This window comes from Garra rufa, chromosome 5, assembly GCF_049309525.1.
Source record: "Garra rufa chromosome 5, GarRuf1.0, whole genome shotgun sequence".
In the NCBI taxonomy this organism is placed as follows: domain Eukaryota; kingdom Metazoa; phylum Chordata; class Actinopteri; order Cypriniformes; family Cyprinidae; genus Garra; species Garra rufa.
The window spans coordinates 47,093,048-47,109,424 of NC_133365.1; the positions used below are offsets into that span (position 1 = coordinate 47,093,048).

Below are 16,377 nucleotides of genomic sequence, written 5' to 3' on the forward strand. Positions count from 1 at the left end.
ATTTAACGAATTTTGTTCTTACAGTCACACACTGCATATAACGTCTATCACATTTACATTTAATTTAGAAATGGTTTCTATTGTTTCTAAAATTATTCTTGCGATTTAAACATTTTTAAAACTTCGGAACTACACCTAACGTAACAAAGTGCAACAGGCACTTTCGGAGTGAGCCTGAATATGATTGGCACTTTTGAAGCACGTCACGCATTTCCTTAAACCTGATTGGGTGATTCGTATGAACAGGGGGTTGTTGCCAGATGGACAGCTAGATGCGTTAGAGCCAGTAGTGCTTTCTTATGTCTTGAAAATGCACATACAAAAACATATTTAAAATGCAGTAATATATATAAATGTTTTCAAGATTAGTAGTTGTAAAAATAAGTCGTTTATTTTAAGTAACGTTATAATCCAAGTGCTTTGGGGTTCATTCACAGCGGAAGGATATTTGCGCCGTTTTAACGTGCGGTAAGGAGCGAAGTTTGAACATTTCACTAACGTTACAATACAAACAGTATTTGTTTTTAGGTATTTAACCAAATATTTCGATATCTAAACATACTTATAGTGATATTATTAGATACGTTGCTGGGTACAACAATGCAGATGTGTAACCTGAAGTAGATGTTACACATCGTTGGCCTGATGTTTTGAAATGTTAACAGACGCGCATAAAGGAGTGGAAGATCTTATGATCGTACTCTTTCATGTTTCTCTCTCATTTTCAGTTAATTTTTTCACTTAGATCTCATATCTTATGTACTGGACTCAATAATGGAGGTTACTGAAACCATGGACAGTAGAACACCACTGGCAGCCCTGTCTCCCTCTCAGCAGAACACTGAAGCTGGAGATGTGGATTTCTCCAAACTTACTCCTTCACAGTTTGGCATATCAACAGACAGCTTCTTACCATCCTCCAAGATTAAAGGTTCACAATAATAAACTGGATTTAATAATGTTCTTCCTCATGAATCACTGATTTAATCGAGTCATATAGTTCTAACAGTGTGTAAATGAGCACTTTTTTGTTTACTTATTGTTAGTTTTTTATTACTTTTGGTAATTCTATGAATTATGTTATCTTGAAAATTTGTATTTTATTAAATGAATTTGAAATCAAACTAAAGAAGCAATGTTTTCTCCTCAGATAAATCCAGAGTTGCTCAACTAAAGGCCAGAAGGAGGTCCAATATTGGGGTTCGAGGATCTCCAGAAACGAACTCTCTCATCTGCTTCAGAGCCAAACAAGCTGCAAAAACACCTCCACGAACACCACAGGTAGATGGATGGTGTAACATGTATTTGTATTTGCTTCAGGACCAATATATTACAGATATTAGTTCACTTCCAGAACAAAAATGTACAGATCATTTACTCACCCCCTTGTCATTCAAGATGTTCATGCCTTTCTTTAGTCTTTAGTTAAATAGTCTTTAGTTCTTTAGAAATTTGTTTTTTGAGGAAAACATTTTAGACATTTTCTCCATATAGTGGACTTCTATGGTGCCCACGAGGTTGAACTTCCAAAATGCAGTTTAAATGCAGCTTCAAAGAGCTCTAAACTTCAATACTTTTAACCTCAAATGCTCGTCTTGTCTCAAAAAACATAATTTCTTTACGACTGAAGAAAGAAAGACGTTAACATCTTGGTTGACAAGGGGGTGAGTAAAGTATCTGTAAGTTTTTTTTTTTTTTTTTCTCTGGAAATGAACTAATTCTTTAAGTGATGATCCAACAGAGTAACAAAGTGTTTATCAAACAAAAAATATAATGCATTTAAAAATGAAAGGAAAAGTTCACCCAAAAATGTTTTGCAGAAAAAGTACTTACCCTGGCCTGAACCCTCCAAAATAAAGATGAGTTTGTTCATCATTTGAAAAGGTTTGGAGACATTTACAGAGTCCAAACAGATGATAAAACCACAATGATCCAGAAGTAATCCAGTCCATTGATTAATGTCTGTATAAAAAGCTGTGTGTTTGTAAAAAACAAATCCATCATTCAGGCTTTTTAACTTTAAACTGTTGCTTCTGGCCAAAATATGAGTCCCATAATCAATAACAATGCATCATCCAGTGAAAAAAGTCCTCTCACACCATTATTGTGATATTTGTTTAGAACAGTTTTTGCTTGTAAAGGTGCTTGATCTGTGCATTTTTCTTCCCTGATTCAGACAAGACAACTTATCCCTAGAGAAAACAATATTATGCATAAAGGAATCATATTTTAGCCTGAAGCAAAATTTTGAAGTTAAAAACGTCTTAATGATAAATTTGGTTCTTACAAACATGCAGCTTTCCATACAAGATGTTAACTGAGGGATTGGAGATTTGTTGATTACTTGTGGCTTATTGTGATGGTTTTATCAGCTTTCTGGACTCTGACTTCACGGCAGAGGATCCATTGGTGAGCTAGTGATTTATTGGTAAATTTCTCAGAATCCGTGCCAATGAAGAAATAAACTCTACATAATGGGTGGCCTGGTGGTCATTTTTGGGTCATGTTTCTTTAATATTACCAAAATTATCATCCTCACATTAATTTTGTGAATGAAAATTTGATTTGCTAGCCTAATGCATGGAATATATGCTGAGCAAATGATGCACTAGTAAGCCATATTTCCTAGTGACCAATAACTATGACAAAATACTATAACGTTTGATTAGATGCATATATAATATAGAGGGTTTGCACTTACGTCACAATTTGGTCAGTTACCCGGATGCTCTGCCATGCTGGCAATACTTGGATGTAAACTAACTTTTACCAGGAAAGGGCACAATATTTTGACAAACTAAAGTTAATAGGTGGTAAAGATACGTATGAGCAGTATTAATTAAGATATTAGCCTAATATTTCACCTGCTTTACTGAAAATGAGGAGAACAAACCCAAATGTTGTCAAGATTCTTGCCCTGGCCGTCCTGGTTCAGTTTGGCCAACCATAAACACTTTTGTTCCTCAGACAATTTTTTGCACTTCTCCTTGATTTGTTATAACTTTTGACAGTCTATAGTACTCCAGATGTACTCCCATTGTCTTCAACCTTGTCAGGGCAGATTTGCAATCCATTTTTAAACCACAACCCACCAGTTAAGAACCTTTGGTGTAAAACAACATATGTGTGTTTTAAAGAGTGGGCCATGTTGTTTATTGGCATTGTGGTGGTGATGATGATGATGATAAAGGCTGTTTGTATTTTTCTTAATCAGTTGTGACTTTGTGCCCTGTCCTTATTAAGCTTTTGCAGGGGAGTCCATTCCTTTCACGCTGTGACTCTCTGAAGAAGAAGATGGCTGCTTTCCAGTGTCTGATGGAGGAGGACGAAGAGGATGAACAGAAGAAAAATGAGAGTGCTAAAAGCATTTTGGCTAAAGATTCTAAGAACGGTCAGTCTCTCCTCAAAATGTTGACTGCTGCCAACAAAAAAAGAAAATGTCTCTTTGATGCAGTCTTGTAGGACCAGAAGAAATTGAAGTAATTAAGATAATGTCATACTGTCATTGCTTGCCATTTCCAGATAATAGAATGTATTCAGAATAAGCAGGCACCATAATAAATTTGACGCAGTTTGATTTCTTCCATTGATCCCAGTTAGAGCGCAGCAGGATGATGTGGAGAATAAATCAACTGATGATTATGAGTCTTAAAATAAACATTTCAGAGAGCATTTAGTGTTAATAAAAAGATTGAAAAAGCAGATCCAGACTTCCAGTTTGAATAGACAGTGATGATTTCAGGTTTTGACATCATGAATATTTAAGATTTATTCAAGTGTATAACAAAGGATAACAGTACAGTAGTTATTTCAATACATCGCATCTAATTTTTAAAATTCATAATGTCAGTCTGGAATATGAACACATTTAGGTTTACAAGCAACTGTTTTCTTTTGATTTATGTTAGATGTGGGGTTCTGTCTTTCAAGCTGTGCTTTAAATAGGATCTCTGATGCTTCAAATCATTAAAAGAAATTCTTAGATCTCCAGAGTTTTCTCTGCATGCTTTTCATGCATTGTAGTTAGCTACTGTTGAGAGCAATTAGCAATAGCTGATTTACTGCAATTTTAAAATGAGCACAGATGAGTTATGTTCTTATGTAGCATTACCCATATTTTCCGAATGCCATCTTGGGTCATCATCTCTTTCTGCTACTGTCTGTCCTGCAGAAAAAGAGAACATGCTGACTATGCAAAACCCACCCACTTCGATGACACCTCCTCCCTCTAAGAAACGCTGCTGGGCCCCTCAGGGGGAGTGTGAGGACAAGATTACTGAGACTGCACTCCCCTACCCCACCTTCATAACACAACAGGAGCAAGAGGTAAACAAATCTGCATTTAGTGGTATAATGTATGATCTTTGATATATGGTTTCGAAGTTTGGCATCTGTTAAATTGCCATTAGCAGATAAAGTGGCTCAGGTAAAGTGCTTGCAATGCAACCAATGAATGATATGCTAGATCTAACCGACTTTGTGGTTCACATAAGTTATCTGGTGGTGTTCCTGTAGTCAGCATTGTGTTTTTCTATGGTTATAGCTGAAATGCTTTGAGTCTCAAAGCCAGAGGCCTCTTTCAGACTTGAATTCCGATGCAAAGAATGAGCTTCTGTCTTTACCCATGCTGTCAAAACCAGAAATTATGCCAGCAGGTAAGAAAACTCTGAGTGCTTGCAAGTGTTTTGAAATTTCAAAATCCCACGTTATACTTTTATATAGTATATGTGACCCTGGACCACAAAACCAGTCTTAAGTAGCATGGGTATATTTGTCAAAATTATTGATTTTTTTTTTTTTTTTTTTTAAATGCCAAAAATCATTAGGATATTACGTAAAGATCATGTTCCATTAAGATTTTCAAAATTTCCTACTGTAAATATATCAAGAATTTATTTTTGATTTGTAATATACATTAAGAACTTCATTTGGACTTTAAAGGCTATTTTCTCAGTATTTTTTTTTATTTTTTATTTTGAATAGTTCTATTTAGGCCACATATTGTCCTATCCTGACAAACCATACGCCAATAGAAAACTCAGTTTTCAGATGATGTATAAATCTCAATTTAAAAAAATTGACCCTTATGACTGGTTTTGTGGTCCAGGGTCACATCATTTATAAAAACTAGCCTACCATTCAAAAGTTAAAAGATTTTATGTTTTTGAAATTCTTATGCTCGCCAAGGCTGTTTATTCAATAAAAAATACAGTAAAATTCAATTACAATTTAACATAACTCTTCTATTTTAGTATATTTTAAAATATAATTTATTCTTGTGATGCAAAGCTGAATTTTCAGAAGTTAAATCTTCAGTCTTCATTGTCACATGATCCTTAAGAAATCATTTTATACTGATTTGCTTCTTAAAAAAAACATTTTTTTATCTTTAGTGTATAATGGTTGCTGCTTATTGTTGTGGAAATTGTTGGTTGTGGTGAAACCTCATAATTTAGTTTTTCACTTTCACAGGGAATGGAACACCTGGTAAAATACAATTTTATTTTATTTTTTTAACTCAATGAGCAGAATTTAACTCGTAATGAGCTGTGCTTGCTTTTTAGTTTCAGTAAATTATCTTTTTGGCCTGGGGAGGGAATTGAGTTCTGAAAGTTGGTGTTTCATAGTAATATGGTCTCTTAAAGTATATCAAGGAACAATTTGATGATAAATACATAATGTTTATTTATGGTTCATTTGTTTCAAATCCTAAACTCCTAAAATCTCTCTTTCTTCTTATAGATGAGAACATGGTCTCTTCTGTACGAAAGAAGCGTGTTCGTTTTGGGGCCCCGCTCTCTCCAGAGTTCTTTGATAAAACTCTCCCTCCCAGTACCCCACTACAGAAAGGAGCCACCCCAAAGTGTCCTCCGTCATCTACAGGTCCTAAACGCTCACTGCTGAAGACCCCTCAACGATCTGATCCTCTTCCCCAACCTGACTTTGGTAGTCCTCAAAGCAATGGAGCATCACCTGTCCTGGTTATTGACAGATGCAGTGCTGGACTGGTGTACAGTGATGAAGTATTTGAAGAGATTGAGAAGGTGTGAGATCTAACTTATCTAATTGTAGATTAAACATATATCAGCTGCTTGTGGTTTTATTCCATTATTAAAAACTGGCTCCTTGCTCTATAAAGTTTTGTACTGTAGTTGAGTTTTTGTGGCTTTCTCCTATCCATCTCCTCAGATCAGTTTTCCCAATATGGAGGATGAGTCTCCTTCATGCAAACCTTCTGAGGACTGCAAAGGTGAGTTATGACAAAAAAAGGGTTTTGGAAAAAGTTTCTCTTCAGTCTGTATTCTAATCGTGTATCTAAAACTGTAGATGCACTCTCTGCTGAGGACCCGGGGCAGCCCCAGGCTGAAGACGTTGAAGTTATGAACGCTGCTTTTCAAGAGGAAGAGGATGTACCAGCAAATTCACAGACAGAGGAAAAACTGCTGTGTCCCAGTGGTGATCAGCCACTGGCTCTCTCCGGTGAGTTAAACTTTCTTCCACTTTTTATAGCATGCTCTCTTTTTCTTGCCCTTAATAAATTCATATAAGATTTTATTTCTCTGTGCTGAAAGTTTTAAGCAAAACAGAATGAAGATTATGAGAGTTCATTGGATAAATAGAAGTCAACTGTTCTTCTAAATTTGCAACAAACCATTTTAAGCACCAAGGACCTGTTCAATAGGAGCAGGTCTGGATGGTCAACTAGTTCACTGACTAAACAGTCAGTTAACAAGCTAAGCTAGTAAATTATTTTTATTCATGTGTATTTTCTTCAGTTTAAACTTTAAAGTCCCCCTGAAATCAAAATTAAAGTTTTTTGGCTTTTAGTATGAATATATTAGCCTTAAGATTATCTATATGCTAGTGTGCTTCAAAACAACGACAAAATTCGCGTTTACAAGATATGGGCATTCAAAACTTACAGTCTCGTCACTTCCGCCAATATGAATCAAGGATTTGGATGATATCACCGTGCACTTCAGTTTCTCATCAAACGTTCTGTCCAATCAAATGCTCTCTAGTAGGGTTGCACGGTATACCGGTACAACGGTAGTATCGCGATACTAAAGCTTACAAATACCCGCGGTGCCATTGCATTTTTGAAACGGTAGTATCGTCCAAACGGTAGCACCATAAGATATGTTGTATGCACGGCAGGAACACTGTTTAAAACGTTCATGCACGCCAGCAGAAACATTACAAGTTGACTGCCAAAATGTCTTTCTGCTGTGCTTTGTGTAGTACAAGCGGTGTATAGGCTTTATATGCTATTCAGTGTTTCACCATGCTTCAGTTCAGTTTGAAATGAGAAGCTGCACGCGCACGTCCTTGTTCACGCTGCAGTTTCAGAAGAGAGGGTCTGATTCAGACGACTGTCTAATGTTATTTAGAAAAATATCAGCCCAAGAATCAATTATTAAACATCAAAATATTATACTAGACAGAATTTTCGTATTTTTATTCATTTGCCCACTTTTAGAACATCTGTAATAATTCGTTTCTGGAAGCATCTTTGCGATCACGAATGCAATTCCATTCATTAACATAGTGGTTTTGCACTTCTTATCAATCAATATATATATGTATTTTTAAAATTATAAATTAATACGTTTTAATACACAAGCTGCTAACTTGGAAATTTTAAGATATGGCAGCAAAAATGCTCGTGACAGTTCAGCAATAAGACACGAGCAAGATGTTTTAGTTTCGTTTCTGTGTTCGAATCTGAATTCGCGTTAGTTTGGGCGAATCACTGATTCACTAAGCCATTCATAAAAACGAGTCATTTGATTCACCCCTGAATGATTCAGCCGTTTTGAAAGAATCGTTTGAACAACTCAGTGATTCAATCATGAACACTGCTGCCATCTGCTGGCGGTTTTAAGTTTCCCGTCATGTTCCATTCTTTTCCAACATATTTCTATATTCAGAGTTTTGTATTTAAAACATTTATCTTATAACATTATTTATGCAATTATAAGTACAGTCTAAATGCATAAATACCACATCTAAATGTCACTCTATGAAGCTTCTGTGCAGTGCTCAGATGACTTTTGTTGACATGATTTCATGGATAACAATAGCCAGTCATTTATTCACATCAGTGAAGTATTCAGAGAAAAATCTTGCCTGTTTTCATTTACATCTTTTTATTTATGAATTTTTTTATTCATTTTGTAGATTTGAATTTTAAATTAACAGAATACTGCATGGTATCGTGATACTACTTGGTATCGTGATACTTCAGCTGGTATAGTATCGTAAGTCATTTTTATGGTATCGTGACAACCCTACTCTCTAGAGTCCGTAGTGTCCCGCCCCCTACGCAGAGACGCAATACACGGAGCAGATCATATGTGCTCATATGTATGGTCGGCATGTATTAAACTACACAACCTCAGCATGATTATGATCACTATTTCGTTTTAGCAAGAGTTTAATATTGAGTCTGTGGGGTAATTTATTAGTCTGTGGCTGTCATAAGCTTACAAATGCGGCTTTACCAAGCTCAACGGCTCTGGCCCGAGCAGATATTAATGGAACGCTATTGGCTATTCAAAATAAGTGGGCGGGGCTGGGCGATTTGTTTTTGTTTCAGTTAAAAGTACGTCACCACATAGAAGAACGCTGCGTGTTTCAAGGCACTTCAGTGGACCTTTAATGTTTAGTGATAGTGCTTTACATAAACTAAACTTAAATGGATAGTTCACCCAAATATGAAAATTCTGTCATTAACTACTCTCCCTCAAGTTGTTCAAAACTCATAAGACCTTCAATCATCTTTGGAACACAAATTAAGATTTTTTTGATGAAATCTGAGAGCTGTCTGACCCTGCAGGAATGCAGCTACCAGGTTAAGACCCAGAAAGGTAGTAAGGACATTGTTAAAATAGTCCATGTGACATCAGCACGGTACATGAAAAAACATCCGAACCGTTCGGTTCGCTTGTCTCGGTACGGAGCGTGTGTACGTCACACGGTTCAACGCATGCGCAATGTAGCCTCGTGCATGTAGTGAGTGTCCTTTTTGTGCGAAATAAGAGGTGTGTGTGGACATACAGACAGTAAAAGTGGTGTGCTGCAGGTTACGTCACGTGTAGAAATGGCAAGTGGGACAGATAAGGAAGGCTGCCTGGAGTTGGAGGATGCACCAGCATCGTATAAGGGGCCGTCCACATGTAGCGTCTTTTGCAAGCTCAAGTTCGTTATTTCAAATGTAGATGCGCGGTATGCGCACTCATAATGGAAGTGATGCGCACGCAGTGCGACGCTCTCGTTTTTTCCAGGCGCGTCCGCGCCGCATTGAGATAAAAACTTTTCAGAATTCCGCAAATGCGCCGCAGGTCATGTGACATGAACCAATCAATCACTTGTTTAAAAGACAGAGCTTAAAGATTTCCTCTCTTTTTATTTTAAAAGATACAATTTTTGTAAGAGCTACACTGAAGTTGGCAGTTTGATAAATGCAAGTTAATTCTTCTGTTCAATCTTTATGTGCTAAAAAGGCACATAAATTCCTGTAGAGGTAGCAATACACATTCTCCTGTTTTTGCCAAATAAATGAAAAGCATGTCATCAATGTCTTCTCTCTTGCTGTATCAAAATCTCACCTAGCTTTCCTCAGAGATGGTCCCAATAATGTGCTTAAAGTCAAGTCCAATTCAGTTTGTGCATGATTACATGATATAACAATTTTTTTTAATAATGTATCCTAAATTGTGGATAATTAAGCTACATATCATATGCCAAAGTAAATTTCTGGAGTGTTAAAGATTAAAAGAAAAAAACAAAAACAAGAACCATACAGAACCGAAAACCGTGACATAAAACCATGATACGAATCGAACCGTGGGTTTTGTGAACCGTGCCACCCCTATCAGCAGGTCACACTTACAAAAAAATCGGGAATCGGAATCAGCCAAGAAAATTGCAATCGGTGTATCTCTATCAAAAATATCTTAATTTGTATTCCCTTACGGCTTTGAAACGACGTGAGAGTGAGTAATTAAAGAGAATTTTCATTTTTGGGTAAACTATTCCTTTCCAGACTCAATTCCTCTTAACATACTATTAACATGGTTAACTGTATTTGAAAAGTTGCATCGCTAAATTCATACCCTTTAAATCACAGCCATCAAAAAACTGCTTTTGTTAAACAAATCGGTCAGCTTCTGTGTGTGGATCTTAATAGATTTGTGCAGTTAGATTTTTGTCCTGTAAAGTAATATATAGGATTCTGTTTAGCCTTGTGGACTTTTAAAAACAGGTCTTATGTAAAAGAAAGATCTGAAATGCGTCTGATCAGTGTTTTGTGGACATGACCAAATATCAACCTAGTTACAGAGTTTCTGCAGGTCTTAAGTCTTAATTAGCCCTTCCACAAAAAATTCCTTCAAAAGGGTCTTAAATCAGAACAGAAAGTCTTCATAATTTATAGTCATGACATTAAATATTGCATGCATTGCTAAAAAATATGAAAAATGAAAAGGAAAAATTTGTTAATTAGTATTTTTGGCTTGTTTTCCAGTACAAATATCTAAACATCATTAAATCAAGATGCATTTACTTGAAGATAAGAAAACAAGTCTCATTTTCTAAAACCCTACCAACATTTATTGCATCAACTCATTGCATGCTCCCCTAGACCTTAGTTTTCTTTACTCTTAAAATGTCTTAAATTTACATTTATAAAACCATTGCTGCAGAAACACTGTTTTCAATAATTCATTAAGAGCAACTAGTTATTTAGACAACCTGCTTTCTAGTTGATTATGAAAATGTAGTTTTTGCAGTAAGTTTGTAACGGATACATTTCAGGTGTCATTTCAGTTATACAAGTGAATGTGCATTAAGTCAAATAACTTCCTCAGGCAGTAATATATTAAAAAAGCATAATACAACTTTTATGATCATTATAAACCTCTTACAGATTCTGCAAGGAGAATGCAAACTCATGAGCAGAACTGTTTAGTTGAACTGATTTTATTACTTAAGCTGTTGGAGCTGTATATATATATATTTCAGGACGGAAGAGTGTGTCAGTATTAATTTAAAACATCTGACTTAATGTTTTCTTGTCAGCAGTAGAGGTTGACCAAGAGTCTTCTGCCAGCTCTGAGCAGACATTTTCATCCAATTCCAGCACTGAACCGACTCGCTCTCGCAGTAGGAAAAGAAAGGTGAGGTCTCATATCTGCAGATCACCTCTTTCAAACTGTCTGTTTTGATGGATCAGACAGAAGCGCAAATTCAGCTGTTACCTTTGTTATCTCTCAAAGGAGTTTGTGGTAAACCCTCTGTGACATGTTTCATGTACCATATTTTGGTACAAAAAATGTTTGTATGTTGATACTTATGTAACTCTTCTTCTTTATGTACTTTATGTGTTTTTTTGTAAGAATAATATTTTGTCTTTGTTTTACCTTGTCTTTTACACGTTACAGTGTCCTTAAACTTGGTTTCTAGGTTTTGAAATCCCAGATTTCACTGTGCTTTCAGGCTTTATATTGAATAGCATCAAAAGGTTGACAGATTTCATTTCAGTCGTCCAACTCTGTCCTCTTCTTCTGTTTCAGCAACCAGGGGAGAATGAGCCTGAGAAGAGAAGAAGCTCACGTACTGCAGCGACTTCTGCTTCAGGAAAGATGAAGGTGTGAAGCTTAAGAAGTGGATTTAGACTTTATACTTTTATCGTCAAGCTGACATGTGATAGGTTTTGGTGAACGGGGTCTTTTTAAGCTCTGATTATTAACGCTGGCATCAAACTGACACTGAGCCTGAAATGAACACTAATGTGACTTGGACTTAGCATTTGGTATATAAATAGCATGATGCGTGATTTCATACGTCTAGAGCCTTTGAGCACATTTGTGTGTGAACTCAGTCCATGTTTCTCACAGCAGCTTGTTTTCTTGCTTCCAGAAGACATCAGGAGGAAAAAGGCGATTTGGCAATAAAGAGGTGGATCGTTCTCTGTATGGGAAAAGAGACTATGCTTCAAAAAATCCTCTTCTCAGCCCCATTATTGAGACCATGTCTACCAGTCTCAACAGCACGCCAACACAGACTCAGTCAGGAAAACAAATAGGTACTCTTGTCCAAGTCTTTCACTTATGACTCACTCACTTGGTGAGTAATTTTTATTAAGTGGTTTGATAAAGATCCTTAAAGGATAACTATTGCCAAAATGCAACCTGGGCTGTTTTTTTTTTACTGTAAACGAGACAAACATATATCTGAAAGCATAATTACGACAAACGAGCCGTTTTTGAGATTGACCGTGATTTCGTTTTGTTTTCAGTGGCCGGTGAATGGGAATTCTAGGGGCATAAATTTGAACACTAAGAAGGCTCGACACACCATGAAACTTTGCTCGAAGTATCGCCTGGGTCTCTACACATGAACTCGAGCATTGAGAACATTGTTTGTGTACACAGAGTTTACTAAAAAAGTTTTTGAACAACTCACTTTCACTGTTTGAGTTTCCGCTCGCGGCCGTCTTGCCAGTCAAGAGGTGTCGATCTCCGAATGTGAGGATGGATAGCTCCTAAAGCATATTTCCATATGAATGCACGGCTAATTCATTGTTTTGTCGCGAGTGAAAAACAATATTAACCTTAAAGTTGTAAAAAGAGCCTCATATAAGCCTAATATTTCGTCCTATGGAGTCCATTCATTCGCATTCGGAGATCGACACGTCTTGACTGGCAAGATGGCTGTGAGCGGAATCCCAAACAGTGTAAGTGAGTTGTTCAAAACCTTTCTTTTTAGTAAACTCTGTGTACACAATGTTCTCAATGCTGGAGTTCATGTGTAGAGACCCAGGCGATACTTCAAGCAAAGTTTCATGGTGTGTCGAGCCTTCTTAGTGTTGTAAAAGTATCGATTTTGATGCGCTCAAAGTTATGCCCCTAGTATTCCCATTCACCGGCCATTGAAAACAAAACGAAATCACGGTCAATCTCAGAAACAGTTTACAGTAAAAAAAAAAACAGCCCAGGTTGCCTTTTGGCAATAGTTATCCTTTAAGGCTGCCAAAACGCCATGGATGTTTTAACTAAGTTAAGGCTTATTTTGTTTAAAAAGTAATGGTTGAACAGCCTTCCCTTTAAAGTATTTATTTTTTAGAAGAGCTGCCAGTTTAAATGTGTTCATCCATATTTAGTCTGATTAGACTTATTAATGTAAATTAGATGATCTTTGCAGGGGCTGGGGCTTTTAAAGGAATAGTTCACCCAGAAATGAAAATTCTGTCATTAATTACTCACCCTTCTATCATTCTAAACCCGTAAGACCTTCATTTATCTTCACAACACAAATTAAGATTTTTGAAATTTGAGAGCTTTCTGACCCTGCATAGACTGCTACACAACTGACATGTTCAAGACCCAGAAATGTAGTAAGGACATTGTTAAAATAGTTCATGTGACATCAGTGGTTCAGCCGTAATGGTAAGTAGCTACAAGAATTCTTTTTGTGTGCAAACATACTACCTTTCTAGGCTTTGAGCATGGTAGTTGCTGTTTATGGAGGGTGAGAAAGCTCTTGGATTTCACAAAAAATATATTAGTGTTCTGAAGATATATAAAGGTCTTAAGGGTTTGGAAACAACATGAGAGTAATTAATGACAATTTTTATTTTAGTTTGAACCATCTCTTTAAATTTCTGACCATTCCTGCTGCAAAGCTATAACGTGGCCTTAGTTTCAGAATATAGCACAAGTTGCACCGACATTTTTTTGTTGTTTTCTGTCTTTTTTCATTAAATGTAAAATGACAAAGTATCTTTCAAAATATCTCCATTTGTGTTGCATTGAAGAACAGGTCATATGGAATTGGAATGACATGAGGGTAAAATAAAATTGACAATTAAAATTAGTTCACCCAAAAATAAAAATGTGATGTATATCTGCTTTAACCCCAGGGCATCCAAGTTGTAGGTGGCTGTTTGTTCAGTAGAACACTGAAACTAAGATTTTTAACTCGAACCGTTGCAGTCTGTCAGTCATATAATAGCAGTCAATGGGCTCCACGGATTTGAGACTCAAAAAACATACACAGACATAACCCAAATTAAACCCTGCGACTCGTGACGATACATTGAGGCCTTAAGACACCAAACAATCGGTCTGTGCAAGAAACTGAAAAGTAGTATTTTTACCTTTGATCCACCACAATGTCCAACTGTCCTAAATGCGTTCACAACAGCTGGTGCATGATGAAGGGCAAGCAACCATAACTTCAATCGATCAGAATCAAAAGTTGGGAGTCAGGGAAAACTCTCGGATAAGTTTGCGCAAGCAAACATAATCTTTTAGTTTTTAATCGGTTGCAAAAATCAGGATAAGCACAAGTAATTACCATTTTAAGAAGTTGTCGTATACACAATCTCTCTGCTATGTACACAATGAGTGACGTATGTGCAAGAGATCGCTTCTTGCGCCGGCTGTTGTGAACACGCTCAGGACATTTGGACATTGTGGTAGATCTGAAGTAAAAAATTAAAAACTTTTCAGTTTCTTGCACAGACCGTTTGGTGTCTTAAGACCTCAATGTATCGCCACAAGCTGCAGGGTTTAATTTGGTTTTGTCTGTGTAGGTTTTTTTGACTCTCGAAGCCGTGGAGCCCATTGACTGTAATTTATAGGACTGACAGACTGCAACAGTTTGAGTTAAATCTTTGTGTTCTACTGAAGAAAGTCACCTACATCTTGGGTACCCTGGGGTTAAGCAGATAAACATCAAATTTTCATTTTTGGGTTGAACTATCCCTTTAAGGTCTTTGCAACAGATTCTAAATGCATTTCACAATCTGTAATTGGTTGGGCAGAACTATGTTATGTTGTTTTGAACATCTAAAGTAAAAGTTTTACTATCTTCCAACACAGATGGACAGCAAGACCGCATTCAGACTCCCAGCGTTCCCCATAGCAAGACAATTCGTCTCATGGTAAGTCTAGATGAAAATGAGGAGACGTTGAGCTCCAATGTGACAGACACCACTGACAACCAATCAGATATGGGCGTGACTTGTTTGGAACCCTCAGTTGGCACTCGGGGTCCTGCAGAACCAAAGACTTTCAAAGCCAAACGTGACTCGGGGAGGCCTATGCGACAACGTCGTAGCTCAGGCACAGTTAAACGAAAGGAGCTTGGCAATCCAGCTATTAGCTCCACTTCTGAATCAAGCAGTGAAACTGGGGAACAAGATACTGAGATCCTACACCCAACTGAATCTGCAGGTTGGAGCCTGATATACCAGGACAATCCTGATAGACCAGTGTATGAGTGCTCTGAGAGCAAAGAAGTTGAGGCTTTAATAAACAATATGGTACCAAATGGAGATTCCATGAACACTGAGAGCTTAGAGCAGAAGACGCCAAGTAATAAAAAACGTGGACAGGCACTAAAAAGTCCTCATGGAAATCTTAATGTTGTGGTAGAGGAAGTTGTTGAGAGTGGTCAATCAGAACAAATAACTGATGACACGTTAAAGAGCAATGCTGGACCCACAGAGCCTAGTTTGGCTCCCTGGCAACAGGCTGATTTCAACATCGAAGACATCCTGAAACCTGTGGCGAAGAGTCGAGGTTCTGTGCGACGCAGCCTGAGGAACCGGAGAAGCGTGGATCTTCAGGCTGTGGGCCTGGCCTGGGTGGATCACACGTCCCCGGAGCTGAGTAAAGTGAGTCGGAGGAGGACGCGTGGCAGACTTAGCGGAGTATCTGAACCACTTGTCTCTCAGGCCTCTGAGGAAACAACACCAAACTTGGGAGAGTAACAGACCTCAATCATTTGTTTATCAGTGAGGAGTTTAATTACTGTCAGATGAACTTTTGATAAAATACTGCTTTTGTCTTATGTAATGTTTTAAATTTCGTTTTTTATACTATTTTAGTGTTTATGGATGAAACCTGCTCTTATTAAGAAGATTGCGTTATTGTTAGATTACTTTGACTCATTAAATCTTCTCTTGGGTGAATGATTTGCTGTTTGAAAATGATTTTCCATTGATAATCTCATTCTTTTCCCAGTTTGCTTGGATAGTGTTTTTTGTTTTCTTATTTGAAATTTGCCTACTTAATTCAACAGTACAATACAATATTTGCATCCAAACCTTCAAGCTTGTTTTCCACTGGCGTTATTTGTCATTCACAGCACTTAGGTGAGAAGTTATAGGGTCTGCTTTAAATACTACATGGATGAATGTTGTAAAAACATGCCTGGATCATATTTCAACCCTTCAAGAGAAAACACAGTTGAAGTCAAAAGTTTACATACACTTTGCAGAATCTGCAAAATGTTATTTATTTAGCCAAAATAAGAGGGGTTATACAAAATGCATGTTGTTGTTTTTTTTATTTAGTACTGACCTGA

The 16,377-nt window shown here is 37.0% G+C and overlaps 1 protein-coding gene across 2 annotated transcripts; it reads left to right on the plus strand.

Moving 5' to 3' along the window:
- Window positions 1-273: 273 nt before the first annotated feature.
- On the plus strand, window positions 274-16,080 carry cdca2 (cell division cycle associated 2). 2 transcript variants are annotated; one of them, XM_073841179.1, is made up of 13 exons: window positions 274-468; window positions 746-931; window positions 1,151-1,281; window positions 3,244-3,391; window positions 4,172-4,326; window positions 4,544-4,655; window positions 5,743-6,044; window positions 6,190-6,250; window positions 6,328-6,480; window positions 11,083-11,180; window positions 11,577-11,651; window positions 11,923-12,088; window positions 14,889-16,080. In XM_073841179.1, exons 2-13 carry the CDS (start codon window positions 775-777, stop codon window positions 15,779-15,781), a joined length of 2,451 nt encoding a protein of 816 aa, XP_073697280.1. In that variant the 5' UTR covers window positions 274-468; window positions 746-774; the 3' UTR covers window positions 15,782-16,080. The 2 variants fall into 2 exon arrangements, with proteins under 2 accessions (XP_073697280.1, XP_073697281.1); XM_073841180.1 differs by having other exon boundaries at window positions 11,086-11,180.
- Window positions 16,081-16,377: the final 297 nt, after the last annotated feature.

Excerpts from the sequence above, each read along its gene's own strand:
- cdca2 (XM_073841179.1), top strand. The coding sequence starts at position 775 with ATGGAGGTTACTGAAACCATGGACAGTAGAACACCACTGGCAGCCCTG. Across the intron at positions 932-1,150 it reads ACCATCCTCCAAGATTAAAG|ATAAATCCAGAGTTGCTCAA; the intron begins GTTCACAATAAT and ends TTTTCTCCTCAG. Across the intron at positions 4,656-5,742 it reads ACCAGAAATTATGCCAGCAG|ATGAGAACATGGTCTCTTCT; the intron begins GTAAGAAAACTC and ends TTCTTCTTATAG.